The 22,608-nt window shown below is 55.0% G+C and overlaps 3 protein-coding genes across 8 annotated transcripts; 2 read left to right on the forward strand and 1 right to left on the reverse strand.

Moving 5' to 3' along the window:
• Nucleotides 1-636: 636 nt before the first annotated feature.
• JPH4 (junctophilin 4) lies at nt 637-10,480 on the forward strand. 2 transcript variants are annotated; one of them, XM_036030176.1, is made up of 6 exons: nt 637-1,262; nt 1,815-2,364; nt 3,093-3,864; nt 6,910-7,028; nt 7,678-7,880; nt 8,832-10,480. In XM_036030176.1, the coding sequence occupies exons 2-6, from the start codon at nt 1,986-1,988 to the stop codon at nt 8,913-8,915; spliced, it is 1,557 nt and encodes a 518-aa protein (XP_035886069.1). In that variant the 5' UTR covers nt 637-1,262; nt 1,815-1,985; the 3' UTR covers nt 8,916-10,480. The 2 variants fall into 2 exon arrangements, with proteins under 2 accessions (XP_035886069.1, XP_028364131.1); XM_028508330.2 differs by having other exon boundaries at nt 641-1,262; nt 7,348-7,880; nt 8,832-10,477.
• A 124-nt stretch (nt 10,481-10,604) lies between these two features.
• Nucleotides 10,605-18,420, forward strand: AP1G2 (adaptor related protein complex 1 subunit gamma 2). 3 transcript variants are annotated; one of them, XM_028506749.2, is made up of 22 exons: nt 10,605-10,804; nt 11,228-11,432; nt 11,850-11,974; nt 12,122-12,263; nt 12,366-12,462; nt 12,628-12,704; nt 12,823-12,918; nt 13,328-13,408; nt 13,693-13,791; nt 13,927-13,982; nt 14,151-14,264; nt 14,408-14,548; nt 14,631-14,685; nt 14,766-14,888; nt 15,572-15,661; nt 15,758-15,885; nt 16,140-16,244; nt 16,579-16,684; nt 16,763-16,898; nt 17,579-17,742; nt 17,946-18,044; nt 18,132-18,420. In XM_028506749.2, the coding sequence occupies exons 2-22, from the start codon at nt 11,229-11,231 to the stop codon at nt 18,231-18,233; spliced, it is 2,340 nt and encodes a 779-aa protein (XP_028362550.1). In that variant the 5' UTR covers nt 10,605-10,804; nt 11,228; the 3' UTR covers nt 18,234-18,420. The 3 variants fall into 3 exon arrangements, 2 of the variants coding, with proteins under 2 accessions (XP_028362550.1, XP_035886056.1); XR_004904115.1 differs by lacking the exons at nt 17,946-18,044; nt 18,132-18,420 and having other exon boundaries at nt 16,737-16,898; nt 17,579-17,717; XM_036030163.1 differs by lacking the exons at nt 10,605-10,804; nt 11,228-11,432; nt 11,850-11,974; ... (2 more) ...; nt 12,628-12,704; nt 12,823-12,918 and adding an exon at nt 12,949-13,073.
• Nucleotides 18,417-22,042, reverse strand: THTPA (thiamine triphosphatase). 3 transcript variants are annotated; one of them, XM_028507811.2, is made up of 3 exons: nt 21,704-22,042; nt 20,738-21,289; nt 18,417-19,250 (listed from the first exon to the last, which is right to left on the reverse strand). In XM_028507811.2, exons 2-3 carry the CDS (start codon nt 21,282-21,284, stop codon nt 19,108-19,110), a joined length of 690 nt encoding a protein of 229 aa, XP_028363612.1. In that variant the 5' UTR covers nt 21,285-21,289; nt 21,704-22,042; the 3' UTR covers nt 18,417-19,107. The 3 variants fall into 3 exon arrangements, with proteins under 3 accessions (XP_028363612.1, XP_035886088.1, XP_035886084.1); XM_036030195.1 differs by lacking the exon at nt 21,704-22,042 and adding an exon at nt 21,403-21,677; XM_036030191.1 differs by lacking the exon at nt 21,704-22,042 and adding an exon at nt 21,378-21,677.
• Nucleotides 22,043-22,608: the final 566 nt, after the last annotated feature.

Consider the following 22,608-nt stretch of genomic DNA (forward strand, 5'->3'; position numbering starts at 1 on the left):
TTCTTAGGGAGGACGGTGGACTAGGTGGACACAGATATCAAAGCTGTGTGCTGGTGGCCGGCAGGTTCATCCTTCCCCCCCAAAGCCCCACAAGCACCACTCCCAGCCCTCCAGCCTCTGTCTGGTCTCTTCCCGCCTGGATTTCTACGCCCATGTCTGCCCTTCCCCATGCAGAGCTTTCTTTCTCCCTTCACAAGCCTCTCTCTCTCCCTCTCTCTCCCTCTCCCTCTCTCTCTCTCCCTCTCTCTCTCTCTCTCTCTCCCTCTCTCTCCCTCCCTCTCTCTCTCTCTCCCCCCCATATGTGTATATATTTCTCCCTTTTTCTCCTCCTCCCCTGCTTCTCTCCTCCTTGCCATCCTTCACGAGTCTCAGAATGGGTCTCCCTCCCTTCCTCCCTGCCCGCCAGTATCTACCTCCTCCGCTCTCACCCCTGCACCTCTTTCTTTGTGTTCCTCTCGCCCTCTCCCGGCCTCGCCAGCATCTTTCTTCCTCCGCCTGGCTTTGGCCTCCCCCAGCCTCCCCATCTTCAGCTCAGTCTCCTCCCCTTACTCCTCTCCCCTCCCCTCAGCCTCACCCCACGCCTCAGCCTCACCCCACGCCCTGCCAGAAAATCCCAGGGGCTTTTTTTTTCTTCCACCGTGGGGGTCTCTGCACCTCTCATTTTCCCATCTACCTGCCTCCTCCCTCACGGCGGGATTATCAGGCATCCATCCTCTTCTGCCTGGGCACTGCCCCCACCACCGCTATCAACGCCACTGTCTCTTCTTCTGTCTCCTCTCCCCACCCTCTCTTCTCTCTTCTCCCTGCCCCTTTAAATCTGCCTGGCCCAGCCTACCCCGTGATGCTGGGATGGAGCAAACATTGATTTGTGCTGGGATGGAATCGGAATTTTGATATTTTTTTCTCTCCCAACCATAAGAAGAAAAAATATAATAAAAACACCCCCTCTTGGTAGTCCCCTCTCCCTTCCCACCCAGCTCCCTGCTCGTCTTCCCTCTCTCTAGCCAAGGCAGAATTTTTTCCCTACACTATTCTCATCTTCCCCCACCCCTGCCACTACCTCGCCCCCCCCCCCCACACCACCTGGTCCTCCAGCTGGGGCGAGGGGGGACTCTCTCCTGCAGCTCCCCCATCTTCGCTCTCTGGGTTGGAGCAGTCTCTCCGGAAGGGGAGGGGGCTTGGCTTGTCGAGGCGAGGTGGGAGTGGAGGTATCCTGCCATGGACGCCGTGCCTGGGAGGCAGCCTGCGCCCCAGCCCACATGGTGAGTAACCTACCCACTCCCTCCTGCCTGTCTGCCCATCCCTACCCTCGCGTTTGCCCTGCAGAGCCTCCCCGCATCCCCATCCTTTCCCCCACCAAACCCTCTGCCCACCTTGCTCAGATATCCCCGCTACATTTTCAAACCCGCCCCCCCCCCTTTGCCTGGGAAGCCAAAGAATCGGGACAGAGGGGTCCCGACAGCAGACAGCGGCCAGGGAAGCGGGTGGCCTAAGGCTCTGCCCAGCCCCCTCTCGCGATTCTGACCACCCCCCCCCGCCCCCAAAACTGCCATCTACACTCGACACTTTGGGGTTGGTTCTAGATTGGAGAAGTGGGACTCCCGCTTGGGGTTGGGAACCTCAAGTCATGGGAGGAGCCCTCAACAAGAATGGAGTGGAGGAGCCCCCGTGCCTCCAAAGCTTAGGAGCTGCTGTAAGATGCTGCCGAAGGTGGGGGGTTGGGGGCGGTGCTGATGCCCCGGAGCCACTGGGCCAAGGAGCCGCGGGCAAAGAGGAGGGGCCTCGCTCACCACTTCCCCCCTCTTTCTCCGCAGCCACTCAGGATGAGGGTCCGGCCCTGCCAGCCCGCGCTGGGGCCCCCCCGCCCGGCCCCGGTCTAACTGCCCCCGCCCCCAGGCCTCGCCGGGCTCCCAGGCCCCCAGCCGGCTCTCCAGCCCCAGGATGCGCTGAGCCGCCGGGGGGCTGAGGCCGCGCCAACTACATGCATGTCCCCCGGGGGCAAGTTCGACTTTGACGACGGGGGCTGCTACGTGGGGGGCTGGGAGGCGGGGCGGGCACATGGCTACGGCGTGTGCTCGGGGCCCGGCGCCCAGGGCGAGTACAGCGGCTGCTGGGCACACGGCTTCGAGTCACTGGGCGTCTTCACGGGGCCCGGCGGACACAGCTACCAGGGCCACTGGCAGCAGGGCAAGCGCGAAGGGCTGGGCGTGGAGCGCAAGAGCCGCTGGACGTATCGCGGCGAGTGGCTGGGCGGGCTGAAGGGGCGCAGCGGCGTGTGGGAGAGCGTGTCCGGCCTGCGCTACGCCGGGCTCTGGAAGGACGGCTTCCAGGACGGCTACGGCACCGAGACCTACTCCGACGGAGGTGCGGGGCCCGGCCCACTACTGTCTGTCTGCTCGTCCGCGTACGCCTCCCAGTCGGTCTGGCCCGCGTCTGCCTTTCCCCGCCATAGCCCACCCCCACCCCACGCCCCGCTCTCTTCCCTGACGCCATCCCCACCCGTAGCACCCCAAGCCCGTCTTTCTGCCCTCCCCTCCCACCATCGCACACGCCTTGCTCATTTGTCTGCCCCCCGCTGCTTTTACCTCTCCCCATCTACCTGCCTCTCACCGCCCCCCGCCCCGCCTGACGCTCCCACACCCCGTCTGCCAGCCCCCTGCACCCCTCCGCTCTGCTGGCCGCACACCCCTGCCCTGCCTGTCCCTAACGCCTCTCTGCCCTGCCTGTCCCCTCACATTTCCTCAGCCGGCTCGCCCCATCCTGGTCCTGCTTGTTTGTCACATGGCTGTCTTATACACCCCATCAGCCTGCCCCCCCCCCCCCAGCACCCTCCGGACTGTCTGTCCTCCGCACACCCCAGCCTGCCTGCCCCTCCCCTTTCTCTCGTCCACCTGCACTGCCCAAATCCACAGATCTCCTGCTACTTGGCTTTCTTCGCTCCGCTTTTCCACACCTTCCGACCCGCCCTGGCCTGTCGCCAGCCCTACTGCCCTTCCCCGACCTCCACGCTAAGGCTTCCAGGGGTGCTTGGAGCCTGGGGTGCGAGGAGCAGCAGGTCCTAACTCTTCCTCCCCCTCTTACCCTGTCCGCAGGCACCTACCAGGGCCAGTGGCAGGCGGGGAAGCGCCACGGCTACGGGGTGCGCCAGAGCGTGCCCTACCATCAGGCGGCGCTGCTCCGCTCTCCCCGCCGCACCTCTCTGGACTCCGGCCACAGCGACCCCCCAACGCCGCCCCCGCCCCTGCCCCTGCCGGGGGACGAAGGGGGCAGCCCGGCCTCTGGCTCGCGGGGAGGCTTCGTGCTGGCCGGGCCCGGAGACGCTGACGGGGCGTCCTCCCGCAAGCGCGCCCCCGCGGCCGGCGGCTTCTTTCGCCGTTCGCTGCTGCTTAGCGGGCTCCGCGCCGGCGGGCGCCGCAGCTCCTTGGGCAGCAAGCGGGGCTCCCTGCGTAGCGAGGTGAGCAGCGAGGTGGGCAGTACAGGGCCCCCGGGCTCCGAAGCCAGCGGGACCCCGGCCCCAGCGCCGCCCGCCCTCATCGAGGGCTCAGCCACTGAGGTGTATGCCGGCGAATGGCGCGCCGACCGGCGCAGCGGCTACGGTGTGAGCCAACGCTCCAACGGGCTTCGCTACGAGGGCGAGTGGCTGGGCAACCGGAGGCACGGCTACGGGCGCACCACCCGCCCCGACGGCTCCCGTGAAGAGGGCAAGTACAAGCGCAACAGGCTGGTGCACGGCGGGCGTGTGCGCAGCCTCCTGCCGCTGGCCCTTCGGCGGGGCAAAGTCAAGGAGAAGGTGGACAGGGCTGTCGAGGGCGCCCGTCGAGCAGTGAGCGCTGCCCGCCAGCGCCAGGAGATCGCCGCTGCCAGGTGGGCTTCGGGTGCAGGGGCCACAGCTGAGCTAAGGGGAGAAGGTACCCTCGAGACAGGGAAGGAGGTTGGTGCCTAAAAGAGCACCAGGACACACGGCCTAGGGCCTAGTGGGGAAGAGCAGGCCTAAGGCCAGGCAGTAGTAGCCTTGGGTGTATATCTGAGGCTACAGGTGAATATGGGTGTGACTGTGGGTGGACGGGTATTTGAGGGAAGCCATGTTAGATTTCAAGTGTGTCAGTGTCCTTTATGGGGACGTGTGTCATTGTAAGTGGGATTCAATGAGCACTGCCTTTTGCAGGCCCAGAAACCTCCTAGAACTCAGACATGTTCCTAGTCTTCCTCTTCTTGCAGCTGGTCCAGCCTCCAGGCCCCAGGCAGAGAGCAGCAGCCCTGGGGAGGGAGATGGAGTGTGTATTCCTAACGACAGCCCAGCCTGCCCACAGCCGGGCATCATTAAAACCTGGAGTCTTGGCGAGGTCTAGTTTGTACAGCTGACCTCTGCACCTAAAAAGAGAGCCCCCTCTTAGTTGTACCTCCTCTACCTCCTAGTCTTTACCCAATGATAAAGGTTTGTGGGGGAAGAGGTTTTGCCGGTAAATGAAAATTTTTTTTCTGTAAGTCAGATTACATTTCCATGCATCGGGAACCTTGTCATTTAAAGCAGGGCTGTCCAGTAGGAACATAATGTAAGCCAAATACATAATTTTAAATCTTCTAGTAGCCATAAAAAAATTAAAAGAAATAGATGAAATGAATTTAAATAATATATTTTATTTAAACCAATATATCCAAAATACTATCATTTCAACCTATAGTCAATATAAAATTATAAATGAGATCTTTTACACCCCCCCTTTTCACTAAGTCTTTGAAATCTAGTATATATTTTATACTCACAGCAGATGATTTCAATTCAGTCTAGCCACATCTTAAGTGATTAATAGCTACATATGGCTCATGACTACTGGAGTAGATCGCCCAAACCCAAAGAAAGCCAAAAGCCCATTTGTAATGGCATTCACAGGTCCCTGAGTTATGCAGTTCACCTATATCAAGTTTTATATATTAGATTTTATTTAGAGGGGAGGGCATAGTTCAAGGACTTTGTTTAATTTTAAGACTGTTTCAGAGGATAAGAGTTCAAGATATATCTAAATACGCTTCAGTGGGTTTGTATGATGGGTGACAAGGGGTGTGTGTGTGTGTGTGTGTGTGTGTCCATGTCACATCCAGAGTAGGTGCCTGAGCCAGAGGATGTCTATGTGTACACGTATCTGAGCGTCTGGAGGGTGAGAGTTCAGGGCCTTAGGCCAGGGATGGGGGAGGCAGAGCTCTAGGGAGCACTTTCCACTAGATGGAGAAGGGGGCATGTGCAGGAAAAACTGTTTTCAGTAGCTAGAGGATCAGGCAGTGGGAGGAGTCTGGTTAGTCTCCCCAGCAACAGGCCTGGCAAATCTGATTGGCTATGAGCTGCCATGGAAACAGCAGAGCCTCAGCAGCAGGTGCTTCTGCCAGGTAGCCTGAGCCCGGCCTGATGCCTAAGTACAGACTGGATCTACTGCCTAAGATTTGATCATCCATCCCCTCCCAGTTCAAAAACACAGGCTCTTGTCAGTGTTGCAATTTCTTTACCACCAATAGAACTCAATGTAACATGAGACTGTGATCTTCATCCCCTGCCCTAAACCAAGACCAGCTCAGTTTTAGGACAGAGTTAGTTGTGTTCATATAGAGTCTGAAAGCCCTAAGATGGAAGAGCAGCTTTATCTGAGGTTCCTCCAAGCAAGCTCTAGAGGTCCTTGACCCACCAAGTTTGATGGGAGGAGACTGATCCTATCTTTCAAGGTACATACAGAGCAGGTGGACCTGAGTCTGCAGTGGACGCTACCACTCTCCTCCCTACTACCCCCACACCCAGACTTCCTCCTAGGCCAGAGTAAACAGGTCTGGGGCCAGAGGAAGCCATGAATCTTGATCCATTCAATCCCATTGCAAGTATTTCGGTCAGGATTACAGACGTCATTTAATGATTACAGGGCATCTACCATTAACAGCAGGAGGTGAAAGGGAAGGGAACATTGAGAAAGTGCCTGGCCTCAGAGGGAGAACTTGGAAACAACAGCAGGGAAAGGATTGGATAATGCTTTGAGGTACCCTGTACCTAAGGAGCAGAGTAGAGTAGGAGGGGGCTGTAGAAGGGGATTAGGAGCTTACCCAACAGGTATAATCACAATGGTGAGAAAGCATGCAGGTTGGCAGGGGGGAGGAATAGATAATAGCAGAAAGGGGGGCCCACCCTTACTCCAGTTCCAGAGTTCAGAAGGATGAGGTGGGACCGGGGGGGCAGTCACAGTGAGGAAGGGAAGAGAATGGTGTAATAACAGAAGAGGTTAAGAAAAAGCAATATGTGAGATTCTCATGTCAGGAAATCTTCAGAGAGAGGCAGGATTCAATAACAGGTAGCAGTGGTGAGGGGAAGGGAGGCAAAGGCCCCTCGCATAGGGAGAGAGTGGCTAAGAGCAAGGGCAGGGGATGAAGCTGTTACAAAGGCAGGACTGAAGGTCAGGAAAACACCCAGGACCCCACAGACAGCTGTGTGACCCCAGGGAGCATGAGAGGAGTGGTTAATGACAGGAGGTGCCAATGGCAAAGAGGGCAGGCAGGCATAGCTTATAAGCACCAAGCAGGTATGTCTGCAGACAGCTGTGCTAAGAGAGTGAGGGCTCACTTGTCTGTGGGACAGGAGAAGGCAGGAACGGCATAACAGAGTTGACAGCAGCTGAGGAGGGCCTGGCCCTGTGGCTTAAAGAAGAGAAGTGTTACTGCACAGCGAGATGGTGGGAGGGTGTGAGAGGACTGGGAGGGTGTGATGACAACAGGCACAGGCCAAGTCTAGGAGAGGAAACTAGAGGCCAGCTGCCCTGCTGGGCTGGGGATGTGTTGTGTCGGGGCGGGAGGGGGGGGGCGGCGGCAGTGCAGATTGGCCAAGGGGCTGGAGCATCTGTGCAGGTCTGCTAAGTCCCTGTCTCTGGAACCTGACAGGGCAGCAGACGCCCTTCTAAAGGCAGTAGCAGCCAGCAGTGTTGCTGAGAAGGCTGTGGAGGCTGCTCGAATGGCCAAACTGATAGCCCAGGATCTGCAACCCATGTTAGAGGCCCCAGGTGAGGCATGGACAGCCTGGGGTGGGGATTGGGCCTGCTGGGGAGCTGGAGGGGAAGGGGGGAGGGAATCTCCACAGGAGGCTAGGGATGGGAAAGCCAAGGTATGACGGTCTGAGGGGACAGAGGGTGGCAGGGTAGGGAGCAGAACTGGGAATTGATAATAGGGTACTGAGGACAAGGGGCTAGGATCTTGCAGTGAGAGGCTATAAGCCTAGAAATACCAAAGTCCTGGGAGGTGCCCAGTCAGGGGGATAAAGCTGGAGCTTTTGCAGTCCCAGGCCAGTTAGGCCCCTCTGATTCTTAGCTATCCCTGCCCCAGGCCGCAGACCCAGGCAGGACTCAGAAGGTTCTGACACAGAGCCCTTGGATGAAGACAGCCCTGGGGTGTACGAAAATGGACTTACCCCCTCAGAGGGCTCTCCCGAACTGCCCAGCAGTCCTGCCTGCTCCCGCCAACCCTGGCAACCCCCTGCCTGCCGGAACCCACTGCCTCCTGGAGGGGACCGGGGTCCCTTCTCCAGCCCCAAAGCTTGGCCTGGGGAGTGGGGGTGCCCAGGTGAGCAGGCAGAGGAACTAGCTGGCTATGAGGCCGAGGATGAGGCTGGGATCCAGGGCCCAGGACCCAGAGATGGTTCCCCACTCCTTGGAGGCTGCAGTGACAGTTCCGGAAGTCTTCGAGAGGAGGAAGGGGAAGATGAAGAGCCCTCGTCCCCCATGAGGACCCCAGGGGCCTTGGCACCTGAGTCTGTGGCCGCACCAGTCCTAAGGGGCCCATCCTCAAGGGGTCCCGAAGCTGGGTGCCTGGTGGAAGAGCCTGAGGAGCCAGCTGCAACGGAGAGGCCCGCACAGCCGGTGAGACAGACACCTTCCATGTGCTTTGTGCCCTCTGAGTCTCAGCCCCTTCTGGCCCCTCCTCTCCTCAAAGCCTCGCCTCTCATCCTTTCCAGGCCTCTCTCTGATCCCCTGAGGGACTTTAATTTGGATTCCACTTTCTCTCTGTCTGCCCAGTCTTAATCCATATCCTACCTCATTTTAAAAAAAAAAAATTGAGAGCTGGAAGAAACCTTAAAGATCTTCATGTCCAACTCCCTCTCATGACAGAAAAGGAAGCTGAGGCCCAGAGCACCTAAAGTAACTTGCCCAAGGTTACAGACTAATAATGAACAATACGGCCAGAACTTTTTTTCCTGTTCTCCTTCCATATCATTTCTGGCTCCCAGTTTCCTACTCCACCCCCGCCCCCACCTCCACACTTTCTCTCTTTGGTGCCCAGAAATAAAAAAGGAAAAGCTTGTACCCTCCCTACTCTGACTCTCCCTCCCTCTCCTGGGAAGAAGAGAAATAGGAAAAAAAAAAAAAATAGTCAGAAAACCAGGAGGGGTGGAGTTTCCCCAAAACCCTCTATTTTGATTGGACTCCAGGCCTCTGTTTCCTAGCAACCACATCCTCACCCCTTCATCCCTTTCTGCTTTACTGCAGTACCGGCTGCTGCTGCCAATCAATGTATGCTACTAAGGCCAGGCACCTTCTGCCTGGGCCATGTGACATGCTGGTGGGAGTGGAGCGGAGTGGAGGGAGGAAGGGCTGTTTCTGATTTGAGGGAGCCAGAGGGAACATGCGGACCTGGCTGGGAAAAGAGGGGTATTTTTGCAACCCAAAACAAAGGCTGATGCTCTGCTCTGGCCTCTGAGGAGAGGTGCCTGGGACCCTCCAGCTTTGCCACTTTGGCCAGGGCAAGAAGATGGGATCTGTCGCTGGGCTTGGCCCTCAGGGACTGAGACTGCATTTCTCCTTCCTCTCTAGGGAGCTGCCAACCCCCTGGTGGTGGGAGCCGTGGCCCTCCTGGACCTCAGCCTGGCATTCCTGTTCTCCCAACTCCTTACCTAAGGCTCCTGCCTGGCCTAATTCTGGCTTTGGTTGCTGCCTCTTCACTCCTTTGACCTGCCTTTTTCTCTTTCCTCTTTCTGCTTGTTTTTTCTCCTTTCTTTCTCTTCTCCCTTTCCTTTCTGTCTCCCTTTGTTTTTATCTCTTGCTTTTTCTTCCTGCTCTCCTTTCAGATTCTGTCATTTATTCTGGATCTGTCTCTGTCTTCCTCACTCCATTCCCCAACCCAACCCCTCCTTTCTCTAGATTGTTTACATATGAAGGGCTTTTCTTGCTCAGAGTTGCTCTCTTCTCTGAGACACACAAATCTAAGTCAGACCATTGCTCCACACCCTCCCCACCTTTTCTTTAGACCTGAACTTGGATGAGGGTTGGGGTTTGGTATCCTGAGGAGTCTCCTGGAAGCTGTGTAGAAAGGAGGAAGAAAATGAGGAGTGACCATACTAGGCAAGGCACTGGTCGAGCTGCCGTGGCTCCCTAACCCAGGGACCTGGTGTCCCTCTGAGGCCTAGTAAAAAAGCTGGAGGAGGTACAGCCACCATCTCTGACTTTGGAGGATCGTATCTCCCCTCCAAGCACTGAGATAGGTTCTTGCCTAATTCCAACCTTCCCTGAAAAAGATATGAAAAGAAACGAAAGCTAGAATGACTCCCTAGCATCTCCCACTTTTTCCCCTCAACAGCCAGCCCCTCATCCAACCCCCTAGGGTGGCATGCCATGTTAAGAGCGATGTATAAAGGAAAAAAAAAACAGGCCAGGGCAGCCACGTCTACCCAGTGATCCCTCCCTCTCTTCCCTCTCCCCTCCAAGTTTATTTGGGTGGTCTGGACTCGCTTGTGGCCTTTGATTAAATTCTATGGGGCCTGAAGAAGATATTACTACTACAGAGGGTTCAAGGCACTTGAGCAAGGACCCCACTCCCCAACTCTGGCAGTTGTGGTAGGGGAGGCAGTTTTGGGGAATGGAACCAGACCAGTTAACAGGAACTCACAGGGCAGCAAAGTTGTGACAAGCTTGATCTCTATGAAGGTTATATTTTTTTCCCACATCATATCAGAATATTGTGAAATGGATAAACAGAAGGAGGGGATCACAGGAAGCCAATATATCACACACTTTCCAGGTAGGGCAGAGGTGGGAGTCAAAATGGGCTGTGAGGTGGGTGGAGAGGAGAGCCCTGTTTGAGGTTGTGGCTGATCCCTGGCACTAACTTCTCCCCTGGGGGCAGGAAGCCCTAGGAAGAGGGGACTGTAAGGTCCCCAGGGGATCTTTCCTCCCTCCCCTTGCATGAGGCAGAGGCAAGCTGCCTGTCAAACCCCTCCCTCAAGGAATGGCCTTGCCTGGGAATGCCCACCACACACACCCTCTTCTTTTTTCTAGTCAAACTCTGTTTACTCCTTGGACTGCCTCCCTCCCTCCTTCCTTCTCAACCTTTACTTGATTTCTATTTCATGGAATTTGGGACTGAAGTTAAACTACAACAGTGCCGCCAACACCAAGTCTTGCAGGAAAAAAATACAAAGAAATTTAACAAAAAAAATATATTAATAAAAAAGTTCTAAAAAGGGGGGGATTGTCATTTCCTGTGGGGTGCGATGGCTTCAAACCCAAGCTCTCTGAGGATGCACGGGTGGTGAGAAGGTACGAGAAGCCCTCTTGGAGAACCGCAGGCCTGTCAGGCAGTCTCAAGGCTCCTATGTAGTCCAAGAGTCTTTCAAAAGTCCAAAGCCGGAGGCCAGACGACTTAAGACGGCTCCGCTGGGAGGCCCAGGAGGGGCGGGGGTCCCGTGATGGGGGCGGGGAGAGGGAAGGACCAGACCAACACCAACCCCCGCCCCGCCAAGTACCAGGAAACGCCGGGGGGAGAGGAACGGAGTAGAGCCAGAAGCCAGGTGAGGCTGGCGTCATGTTGTGGGGGAGCTGGGGCGCCTAAAATGTGAGCCTGGAGAGGAAACCCGCGGAGGAACTAGCGAAGGGCCCTGAAAGGAAAGGAATGGCTGAGCCAGAGATGAAAAACCAGGTGGGGTGGAGAAGAGCAAATAGGCGGGGTCCCGGCGCAGGCTCAGTGGGAAAGGGTGCAGGGTTGGGCGGAGACGCATGCGTAGTGGGGATCGCCTCCAGCGGGGGAGAAGGGGGCGGAGCTTGGGGACACGCGGGGAAAGGTGAATGTGTGTTCAGTTCTAGGGTAGCCGTGAGACCCCGGCCTTCAGGATCTTGGTACAGGCCAAGCCTGGGCAGAAAGGCCAGACACTCCCGGCCAGAGAGGGTTAAAGTCCTCTCCATTCTCGGGCTCTATTCCCCGCCTCCCCGCTCAGGATGGTGGTGCCTTCGCTGAAGCTTCAAGATCTAATCGAAGAGATTCGTGGGGCCAAGACCCAGGCCCAGGAGCGAGAAGTCATCCAAAGGGAGTGTGCCCACATCCGGGCGTCATTCCGCGACGGGGACCCTCTGCAGAGGCACCGCCAGCTAGCCAAACTGCTCTATGTCCACATGTTGGGCTATCCTGCCCACTTTGGACAGGTATTGGTCTGGGATGCTTGCCTTCAGGGATGAGAAAGGCTAATGGGGCAGGGCCTTGGACCTGCTCACCTATGTGTGCTCCTGGTTTTTAATACTGCTATGTTCTGAGCCCTCACAGAATGCACTGCAGACCTCCTTTCCCATTACATTCCCTATTGGTCGGTGGCTGTACTGAGCCCTTCCTTCCCTGGCCAACCCCTCCCAGGCACCTCCTTCTCTCCTCTCGTATTCTCCTCAACTCCTATCACCTTGAAACTACCCACTAGCTCTGACTAAGCCTCTCCTTTTGTTGTATGGAAAGTGATGGGATATGGTGCCCCCACAAGTTACCCTGGTGTTAAGGAGGAAGATAGACAACAGATGTTAGTGTCTCTGGCTTCACTCCTCTCCCTTCCTGGTCTGCCCCTTCTCCTATAGATGGAGTGCCTGAAACTGATTGCCTCCCCCAGGTTCATAGACAAGAGGGTGGGCTACCTGGGTGCCATGCTTCTACTGGATGAGAGACAGGATGCCCATCTGCTTATTACCAACAGCATCAAGAAGTAAGAGGGTTCTGGGAAGCACTTGGAATCAGGGCAATGGGAGAGTGAGGAGCTGGGAAATCCCAGGGGACTGCCTGCTGTAGGCACTGAAAGGACTGAGAAATTCATCTCAGAGGCTTGACAGACTGTCCTCCCAAAACTGTGCAGTGATCTGAGCCAGGGCATCCAGGCAGTACAAGGCCTGGCCCTGTGCACTCTGAGTGCCATGGGCTCTGCTGAGATGTGCCGGGACCTGGCCACTGAGGTGGAGAGACTGCTCCTGGGTCCCAGCCCCTACGTGCGCAAGAAGGTGAGATGGTGAGACTGTAGGCACTTGCCCCTCCAGAAGCTGTCCCTTTGGCCACATGGCTGAGGTGGGGGGTGGTCCATCCTGAGCCCCTGACTTCTGCAGGCCGTTCTGACTGCAGTGCACATGATCCGAAAGGTCCCTGAGCTCTCTGACATCTTCCTCCCAGTTTGTGCCAAACTGCTTCACGAACGCCACCACGGTAAGGCCCCAGGGCTCCCCATTTCCTGCCTCAGCTCTGGCTATGGCCAAAGGTAGAAACTGGGACAGGAAACTTAGCTCACTGGAGAAGGATAGTATGTGCACACACACAGTGGAATCCCCTGTGCCCCTTGCCCACCATTCACTTCCCCTGCCCTGACCCCAGGCGTCCTGCTGGGCACCATCACGCTGATCACAGAGCTCTGCGAACGAAGCCCTGCAGCCCTCGAGCATTTTCGAAAGGTGGGCTGGTGAAGGGACAGACCCTGGGCCAGGAAAAAAGGGGCAGTGGTGTTGGGATGGGGCTGAAGGTTGAGGAGATGAGGAAGAGTGCCCAGATAAGGCTGTGACCTCCCTCCAGGTGGTGCCCCAGCTGGTACGGATCTTCCGGACTCTGGTGACAACGGGACATACCACAGAACACAGCATATCGGGAGTCAGTGACCCCTTCCTACAGGTGGGCTGATCCTTCTCTGCTGTATCCCTGGAACAAGAGCTTGGCTGTAAGCCCATGGCCAGTCATCACCTCCCAGAGAAGACTCTGACTCAGTGTCTTGGGCAGGGTGGCAGACACAGGACTGCCCAGGTCATCCCAGGACCAGTGCAGGGAAGGTATACCTGAAGGTCAGAAAATCCAGTGTAGTAACAATAAAAAAACAGCCTGACCCCCAGTCCCTAGCCTCACATACTCTGATCCCCTCCCAGGGCTCAAGGGACCTGTAGAGGGGAGGCAGAGGGGCAGGGAGGCTCTAGGAAACCAGCCAGACCCTTCCCAATGCTCTCCTCAATGTCAGATTTTTGTCTTCATCCCCATGACTCCGTACCCTAAGAACCCCTCTCCCTCTCAACCTTTAACCCAACCTCAGGTCCAGATACTTCGTCTGCTTCGGATTCTGGGCCGGAACCACGAGGAGAGCAGTGAAAGCATGAATGACTTGCTGGCCCAGGTGGGGAACTGGGGAGGGGTGCTGGTTGTGTGCTGCTCTGAGATCCCACCAGCCCTGAGCATCCCTAATGTGATAACCCACCATGAGAAGGCCATATAATCTGTTTCCCCTCTAGACTGTGATCTCCATGAGAACAGGGACACAGTCAGTATGGTAGATAGTGGGTGTGGGCTCAGGGAACTTAGTTAGGTGATTGAGTATTGAAGGACATTGTGGGGAACTTCCAGAGACCTAAGGAGAGGGCAGACCCCCATTTACATGCATCTTCTCTCGCATCCAATCAGGTGGCCACTAATACAGATACCAGCCGAAATTCAGGCAGTGCGGTCCTGTTTGAGACTGTGCTCACCATCATGGACATCCGCTCTGCAGCTGGCCTGCGGGTATCATATGCCTCTCCCACTGCGGCCCCACCCACCTACCCCAGCCAGGGAGACAGGTCCTGTGCCAGGCTGTCCCCACTCCTGAGTGAGCAGATTGCTCCTTCCCTAACTATCCCTGACCTCTGTCTCCCATAGGTTCTAGCTGTCAACATTCTTGGCCGCTTCCTGCTCAACAGTGACAAGAATATTAGGTATTATATTCCAGGTGTCTGTCTGGGCTGTGCCACTGAGTCCCTGGCCCTCTGCCCTCCTTCTTCCAGAGTCTCCCAATTCATGCCTTTCCCTGTACCCAGGGCAGAATGGTGCAGGGAGGGGGGCTGCTGGCTATGATGTGATGGGGCCTCTCCCATGCTGTCCAGGTACGTAGCCCTGACATCACTGCTGCGACTGGTGCAGTCTGATCACAGCGCTGTGCAGCGACACCGGCCCACTGTGGTGGAATGTCTTCGGGAGCCTGATGCCTCCCTGAGCAGGTGAGCAAGACAGAGGGCCCAGTTCCTGGTGGCCAAGACCCAAACCAGCTCTGCAGCTGGAGCAAGGGAACTAGGAGACAAATGCTTGGGGAAGGGCAGGGCCAGGCTACCCCATACAGACACACAGCTCCTTCTCCTGCTAGGCGGGCCCTGGAACTGAGCCTGGCTCTGGTGAACAATTCCAACGTGCGAGCCATGATACAAGAGCTTCAAGGCTTTCTGGAGTTCTGCCCCCTTGATTTACGGGCAGACTGTGCCTCAGGCATCCTGCTGGCAGCAGAGAGGTGAGGTGACAGGTGCCCAGGAGGCAAAAGATAGAATCTGGGGAGGGTCAGTGCCGGGGCTGAAATGCTATATGTCCCCTAGGTTTGCCCCAACCAAGCGATGGCACATAGACACCATCCTGCGAGTGCTGACAATGGTGAGGCTGGGGCTGGTTTGAGGCCCAGGTGGGAGTGGACAGGGCTCACCACACTGACTTGGCCATATACACTGCTCCAGGCAGGTGCCTACGTTCGTGATGACGCAGTGGCCAACCTGACCCAGCTGATAGGCGGGGCCCAGGAACTACACGCCTACTCTGTGCGCCGCCTCTACAGTGCCCTAGCACAGGACATCTCCCAGGTGATGTTCCCACCACCCAGGTTCAGGGTCACCCAACCCTCCCAGCCCTTCTTGGGCCCACCACTCCTTACACCTGGTTCCCAACAGTTTTCCCTCAAAGTCACAACTGTCTACTTAGTGGAGGAGACACTCAAGGACAGAGCCCTGTTTTTAGTGAGAACTCTTGGACTTCTGTCCTGATGTTGTTGCCTACTGGCTGCATAACCAGGTGTTTAAGTTAACTTTCTTTATGTTCAGCGCCTCCAGCTTTGTACCCTGCCCATTCCCTGGAGCTGTTTGGTGGATCAAATGAGATCAGTAAAAGCTCTTTCTGCATGTTTTAGACTTTATTATTACCTAAATGCTGAGTGAATTAACAAATGCAGCCAGTATCTATAGCCCCACTGTCCATGTTACTTAAGTAGAATGGGCAGAAACCATCCACCCGTTCTCAAGGGAGGGACCCTCATTTTATTCGCAGTGCACCCACTGTGGTTAGGACATAATAGTTCTGATGCTTGGCCACCAGAGGGCAGAGGAAGCCCAGGAGCCAGGACAGTGGGTGAACAAGTTATAACTGCTCCTTGTGCCAAGACCCTTCCCTTTCCCCACCTCTGCAAAACCCACCATCTCTGCACTGCCTAAAGGGATGTCACAGGGTCTGGAAGTGAGGAGGGGACCCAGCATGTTTCTTATCCATGCAGCAACCACTGGTGCAAGTGGCAGCCTGGTGCATTGGGGAGTATGGGGATCTTCTGCTGGAGGGGAGCTGTGAGGAAACTGAGCCGCTTCAGGTGAGATCTGCGTTGAGGGTAAACTGCAGAGGGATTTGTCAGGGGAGGCAGGACTGGCCCCAGGGTCACTACCTGTGCCCCCCACCCCCGGCAAAGGTGGAGGAAGAAGAGGTGTTGGCATTACTGGAAAGGGTGCTGCAGTCCCATATGTCCCTGCCAGCCACCCGAGGATACGCCCTCACAGCCCTCATGAAGCTTAGCACCCGACTGCGTGGGGACAACAAGTAAGAAGGGGTCCCAGCCCCTCTCACAGACCTTCTTCTTGGTGCCTTCAGTGAGAGATGTCTCTTCACTGTGGCCACCACTTCTGAGTTTCTCTCCAAGCACACACCCCAATACCCCAATGCTTAGGTTCTTCCTTTGAGCCAACTGTCATGGGTACCTCCCTGCTCTGTGGGGCCTCTTCCTTCTCTGCCACATCATGGAGGTGAAGGGCAAGGCAGACTGCCATTCCCACTCACACCATCCTGTGGCCCAGCCGCATCCGCCAGGTGGTGTCCATCTATGGGAGCTGCCTGGACGTAGAGCTGCAACAGCGGGCCGTGGAGTACAACACACTCTTCCAGAAGTACGACCACATGAGGTGCGGCTGGCACTCTGCCACAGCAGAGGCCCCAACCCCTGCCCTCTCCAAATGTGCTCTTCCCAAAGTCCCCTTCTGGGTATAAGGGTCTCAGCTTCACTTGTGCACTCCTCATCCAGTCAGATCCTCTCACCTACAGTTCATGGGAAGTTAAGCTGGCTTCCAGACCTTGATCATCTGAAAACCAGCAACAGGGTGCCATCTTAGCAATGAGAGGGCACTTCCAGCCCACCATGTGCTCAGGGCTCTCATGCTCTTACCCCTCCTCCCACATACCTCTTGTAAAAAGCACAGGCTTCACCCAGAGGGACACACCTACATTCCATCCTCTCAGGGCTGCCATCCTGGAAAAGATGCCTCTTGTGGAACGAGGTGGCCCTCAGGTTGATGAGGAAGCAAAGGAAAGCAAAGAGGCAGCCCCTGCCTCCACAGATCCCCAGGTAAGACCAGAAGCCCCTGGGGGGAGAGGACTCGGCAGGCTTCCATTCCTAGTCCTGGTCCTTCTGCCCTTTCTCCAGGCCTCAAAGCTCTTGGATCTGTTAGATCTCCTGGATGGCACCTCTGGGGATGCCCAGCAGCCTCCCCCTCTGGATCCCTCCCCAGAAGGCACTTTAATACACCTGCTGGACCTTCCCTGTGCACCCCCAGCACTGGGTAAGGCTCAGTAAAAGGGAGATGTCTTGGGGTGAGGGGTGCTTAGAAATGTGCTCCTTCTCCTTAGCCAAGGACTGAGGTTCAGGGACCCTCTTCCCTGCTATGTGCCTCTATCACATCCCCATCTAAATGGATAAAAGGCTTCATTAACTAGATCATGTAGTCCCTTCCTGGACACCCTTCAATGTCTTTGCTTTATTCTAGATGCCTTACCCTGGCCTGTGGGCCCTGCTTCCTCCCCAGCCCACCTCATATACTTTACTACTCACTCCATTGGCCCCCTCTTAGCTCCTCAGACCCTCTCACCTCAAGCCCTTGGCAATTCATTCTTTTTACATGGAACATTCTTTCCCAAGCACATCAGTTGGCTTATTCTGTCTGCAAGCCTCAGCTGAAATGTCAGAAGCCTCAGCTAAAATGTCAGATACTTCCCCTACCACTCCTATTTTAGTTAGTTCCTCCCAGCTATTCTGGCCTAGTTTATTTTCTTCTAGCACCAATTATGATTTGTCATTATCTTGCTTTCTTGTTTATTCTCTCCCCCAACTAGACTGTCAGCTCTAACTTCTTGTCCCCTTTGTCACCAACATCCCAAGTAGTGCTCATTTAGTTTTTGTTGGATAAATGAATGAACTCATCTTTGGCCCATACAGTGAGCTGTTTCTCTCTTCCTACTCTAGCTCCCATCCCAAATCTCAAAGTGTTTGAGCGTGAAGGACTACAGCTGAATCTGTCTTTTGTTAGACCTCCTGGAACCCCTGCTTTGCTCTTAATTACAGTCACCGCTACCAACGCCTCAGAGGGTGATGTCACCCACTTTGTTTGCCAGGCCGCTGTGCCCAAGGTTTGTAGAAGACCAGGATTCAGAGGTGGCCTAGATACTCCAGGAGAAAAGGCCACTGAGTAGAGGAGGTGGGTGGGAATGAGATGAGAAGGGAATGACGTGGAGATGAACACTTGGGGAGTTAATGGGAAGAGGGTTTGAAACCATTGGGTGTCCAGGGCTTGCCTGAACCCGGCTAGCTCTGCCCAACCTCTTGTGTTCAGAGCTTCCAGCTGCAGCTACAGGCCCCCAGTGGGGATACAGTTCCAGCTCAGGGTGGCCTTCCCATGACCCAGCTCCTCCGAATCCTCAATCCTAACAAGGTGAGCTCCAGGAGTCCCCTGTGGATAAGACTCAGGAAAGGGAGACGTCATCCTTGCTAACCCTGGTCTCCACTCTCCTATTCCTAGGCACCCTTGCGGTTAAAGCTGCGCCTCACCTACAACCACTTTGGCCAGTCGGTGCAGGAGATTTTTGAGGTGAACAACTTGCCTGTGGAGACATGGCAGTAACAGCCTCCACTCAGCCTGGAATTCTTTCAAATTCCAAACCCCTGGGCTCCCAGCTACTTGGACCCTACATCCAAGGCCTACCAGCAGATGGCACTCTGGTCCTGTGCTTGCCACTGTGAAACCGGGGGTGGAAGAGCTACCCGTCTCCCACAAATAACGCAAACCCAATAAAGCCTAAGAGGGGAGAGCCATATTTGTGTATATTTGAGGTAGAAAACATATATGAATAACAGCAGGGAAAAAGTCAACATGAAGTACATATCTTCCCTTGGCCTTAGGAACCTTTTTCAACAAAGGAGCATTTTCTTTCTGCCCCTCTCCACACCGGGGAATAAATTTTACCCCACAAGAGGCACTCTACCATCTGGGCTGGAGCAGGGCACAGTAGCAAGATCAAACCGGAATTCCTAGATTTCCAACAGGGAATCCCATCCATTTCCCAACCTACAGCTGTTCACCCCAAGGCAGGGAAATCCCTGCTGCCTCCCCTCGTCTCTAACTCAGCTGTAAGGTGGTTTAGGAGCCGCTGGCAGAATCAATGGCATCGACCAAGGGAGGGGGGTGGCAAGGGATTTTCCTGTGCTTAACTACTGATCACGGCTAAGTGGAAATCCTATAAACACGAGCGGAAATCAATGGAGGCTGCTTAGCGGCCAGGGGAGAGGGGCAGTCCACAGATTGCATTTGACGGATGAGGGAGAGGATGCAGCCTGGGAGGTCTCGACAAAAGATAGCTGAGGGTAGGGTGAAGGAACAAACAGGCCTGGTGAGAGAGAAGTCACTGTGGAAAGGGAAGCAGGCGAACAGGCACAGTGAGCAAAGGATTAAGTCCACTGGGCAGAGTTCTCTTCCTTGTTGTTGAGGAAGTAACACCCTAGCCCAGGCTCTTGTCAGCATCTTTAGTCCCCTGTGGCTTCTCTTTGGAGCTGTGTACTTCTAGCAGGTGATAGTCCTGAGGCCGGAAGCGCTGTAGGTACATGATCAGCTTGGCAGGCGCCCTCTCCTGTGCCAGCACACCTACAGGCAAAAGAAGAATAAGGAGAGAAAGACAGAGCTGCAAATGCTTTGAGTCTACTCCCTGTCCTTGCAGCCAGACCCCAAAGTTGTTTCCAAGGCAACACTGAGATACAATGCCATCCAACCAGCTTGTGTAACCCACCAGCCCACTCCCTGATTGGCCTGTGGAAGTAGGGCCTAAAAGGGCCACTTTGGGCAGGAATGGGGCTGGGAAGCCTATAGCATAAGAACTTCTCCAACAAGGAGAAATGGTGAAGAGGCACTCAGGAACCATGAAAACAGGTGCCTGAATATTGACTCATTTCTTTTAACTTTAAAAAAAAGTTTGTTTACTGATTTTATAGAGAGAGAAACATTGATTTTTGTTGTCCTACTTATTTATGCTTTCATTGGTTGATTCTTGTTATGTGCCCTGACTGGGGATCAAATCCACAACTTTGGCATATCAGAACAAACCTCTAACCAACTGAGCTACCCGGCTAGGGCTCAACTCATCTCAGTTATTGCTCCTGTCCCCCAATCAAAATCAAAGCCCATGTAGGCAGGCCAAAGCACACTGGCTTGTTAATGAAGTACATGCAGAGAAGCACATAGAGAAACCAAGGGATCAAAAAGTAGAGAAAGAAGTGTCCCAGGTTCGATTCCCAGCCAGGGCACATGCCTGGGTTGCAGGCCATGACCCCCAGCAACCACACATTGATGTTTCTCTCTCTATCTCTATCTCCCTCCCTTCCCTCTCTAAAAATAAATGAAAAAAAAAAAAAAAGTAGAGAAAGAAACCAAAGGACGCAGAAACAACGGGAGAGAAGCAGCTATAGCCATGGTGTGGGATTCACATCAAATTATAGCCTCTGTGGTGGAGCCATGATAAGCCAGTGTCTTATTGGTAGTACCTGAGAGCATGCTGGGCATGTAACAGGGAATTCAGTGTATGTTTGCTGAGGAGGTGAAAGCTGTTAAGGCCCCAGGGGATGCACAACCCCATACTTGTGTGGGTGAACTGTTTACAAGGGCACTAAGCCTAGGGGAAAAAAAAAAACCTGCCAATGCTTGCCCCGCTGTCTGTCCCACAAATACAACGTTATTACCTTTTACTCAAAGCTAACAGGACAAATTAAATGAAGATCTAGGTAGTTGTAAAAATGGATGGATAGGAGTTGGAGGAAGGAAGGGTATGTTGAAGGACTGAAGCAGAGAACTGACAAATGGAACTGAAGGACACCTGGAATAGCTACAGGTATGAGAACTAAATAAGATAGAATGACTGGGGTAGATTAGAGATGGTTGGAAGAATTAAATCCAGATTAGACAGCTACTGCAAAAGAGGAAACAGGACTTGATAGAGCCCTAAGCAAACTGGGTCTTGGAGAAGACTGCTAAAACAATTCCCATTAGAGAAATAACACCAAGGTCCTCCCCACTAACTGGCCCAGTGGGTACATCCAGAGGAGGAACAGGAAAAGCACAGAAGGGCCTGTCTCCCTCACCAAGCATGCTGCTGAGCTTGTCGATCTTCTCTAGAGCAGCTGGGACTTCAGCCTTCTCGTGTACCAGGGCCTCTATTTCACCCACAGCGTAGCCAAAATCAGCTGTATCCAGGTCCACCACAAGTGGAGGCTCCTCTTTATCAGCTCTGGATAACACCAGTTTCCAGGTACTGCGATTAGTCACAAAACTGGCTACTTCCTGCAGCCTCAGTGGGCCCAGCACAGCAGTCACCCCCTCAGCTCCCAAGACCTCAACCCCCAGCACCTCATAGAGCTGGGCCACGATTGCAGACTCAACTGTGAGTTCCCTGTACTCCGTGTGGAGTCCTGAGACACCTGCTGGTCCAGGACATTTGAGTTCCCATCCACTATTTTCTCGCTGTCGCAGCCAGTGGTCGGCCCGCATGAGGCTCAGCTCAGGGGTGTCATAGTAGTTGTCTCGGAAGGTGACCCGGTGCTCCAGGGTGCCACCCAACTCTTGCAGGCGCTTCTCTGTTTCTGGCCCAGGAATGAACTTTCGCTCCACCTCAATCAAGCCCTGGGCCATACTACCTGCAATCAATCAACAAACATTTGCTCAGCTCCCAAGGGTGCTAAGCCTTGCAGGGTGACAGCTCAGCAAAGAGTCCCCCACCCTTACCCCTGGAAAAACCTATGAGACACACACTGTCACAGAGTTCTCTGTTGGTGCTGCGGCCCTTTCTCCCTGCCTCTGTGATGGATGGCCCCCGTCTGATGTTTTAAGACTGCAGCAGAGACAGATCTTCAATAAGATCCCCTCCACCGCTGAAGATGTACTCCATCCAAAGAGCTCTCAGGAAAGCAGGCCGCGCGGCCGGTGTCCTTTCTACGCTCCTCTCTACACCTTGTTACTCTGGGAGGCAGGTGGCTCACTGCCGGGGATGACCCCGCCCGACCCAGCCCTTCCCAGCCAGAGCGCGGACGGAGCGGAGCCTCGGTTCTCACCTCAAAACCCGAGAGTCTCCCTCTCGCGGGACCTGGAGATGGGGGCCGAGAGCCCTCGCCACTCCCGCGAGGAATGCCGGGAACAGTCCCTGGCTCCGGACCTTGGCCCAGCTGTGCGCACCGGGCCAGTCCCACAGCGAGCGGCCATATTAGGTCCGATGTAATGGTGCACGTGCAGACCAGCCGGAGAGGCCTGCTAGGTTTTAAGGCGCCAGGACCTTCAAAGTGGTACTGGAGTAAGGCCGTCCCTCTGAGCTCAGCTCCTCAATCCCGCCCTTTCCCTGCTCCCAGGGGTCTGGCCCGGTCTCGGGCTTCAGGCAGTACCTGACACCCTGGGGCCTGGGCGCATGCTGGGAGATGTAGTTCCAAGAGGTGGCTTTGCTCCCTTCCCCCACCGTCGCTATGGTGACAGGAAAGCGGCGATTAGTGCCAGAGAGACTCTATCTAAAGTTGAACTGGGGCTGTGAGGAGAGTAGGGTGGGAGGAGCTGAAGCCGGGTAAGCAAATGGGCCCAGAATACAAGCCACTCATTCAGACACTGCCCAGCATATGCTTTATTGACTATTAGGGCGGCCCACTAAATGCAGGCCACTGGCGATGGACTGGAAGAAAAAGAAAAGAAAAAAGTATAACTAAGACCAGTTTAGTATTCTGAAGTCTTAGAGGGGGGTTAATACATCCTGGCATGATTGTTGAGGGTAAGGGTGGGTGGGAAACTTTCCGAGGAAGAAGTGATATTTTGGATGGGAACTAAAGATGTGATGGAATTTCAACAGCTGGAAACTCAGACGGAGACAGGAACAGCCTGAGCAAAGACCCAGAAGCTGGAGAGCACCTGGCCAGTGTGGAAGATGAAGCTGGAAATACACTTGGAAAAGGCCTTGAGTGCCCAGCTGATGAGTTTG

The sequence above is a fragment of the Phyllostomus discolor genome, chromosome 1 (assembly GCF_004126475.2).
Source record: "Phyllostomus discolor isolate MPI-MPIP mPhyDis1 chromosome 1, mPhyDis1.pri.v3, whole genome shotgun sequence".
Lineage (NCBI taxonomy): Eukaryota > Metazoa > Chordata > Mammalia > Chiroptera > Phyllostomidae > Phyllostomus > Phyllostomus discolor.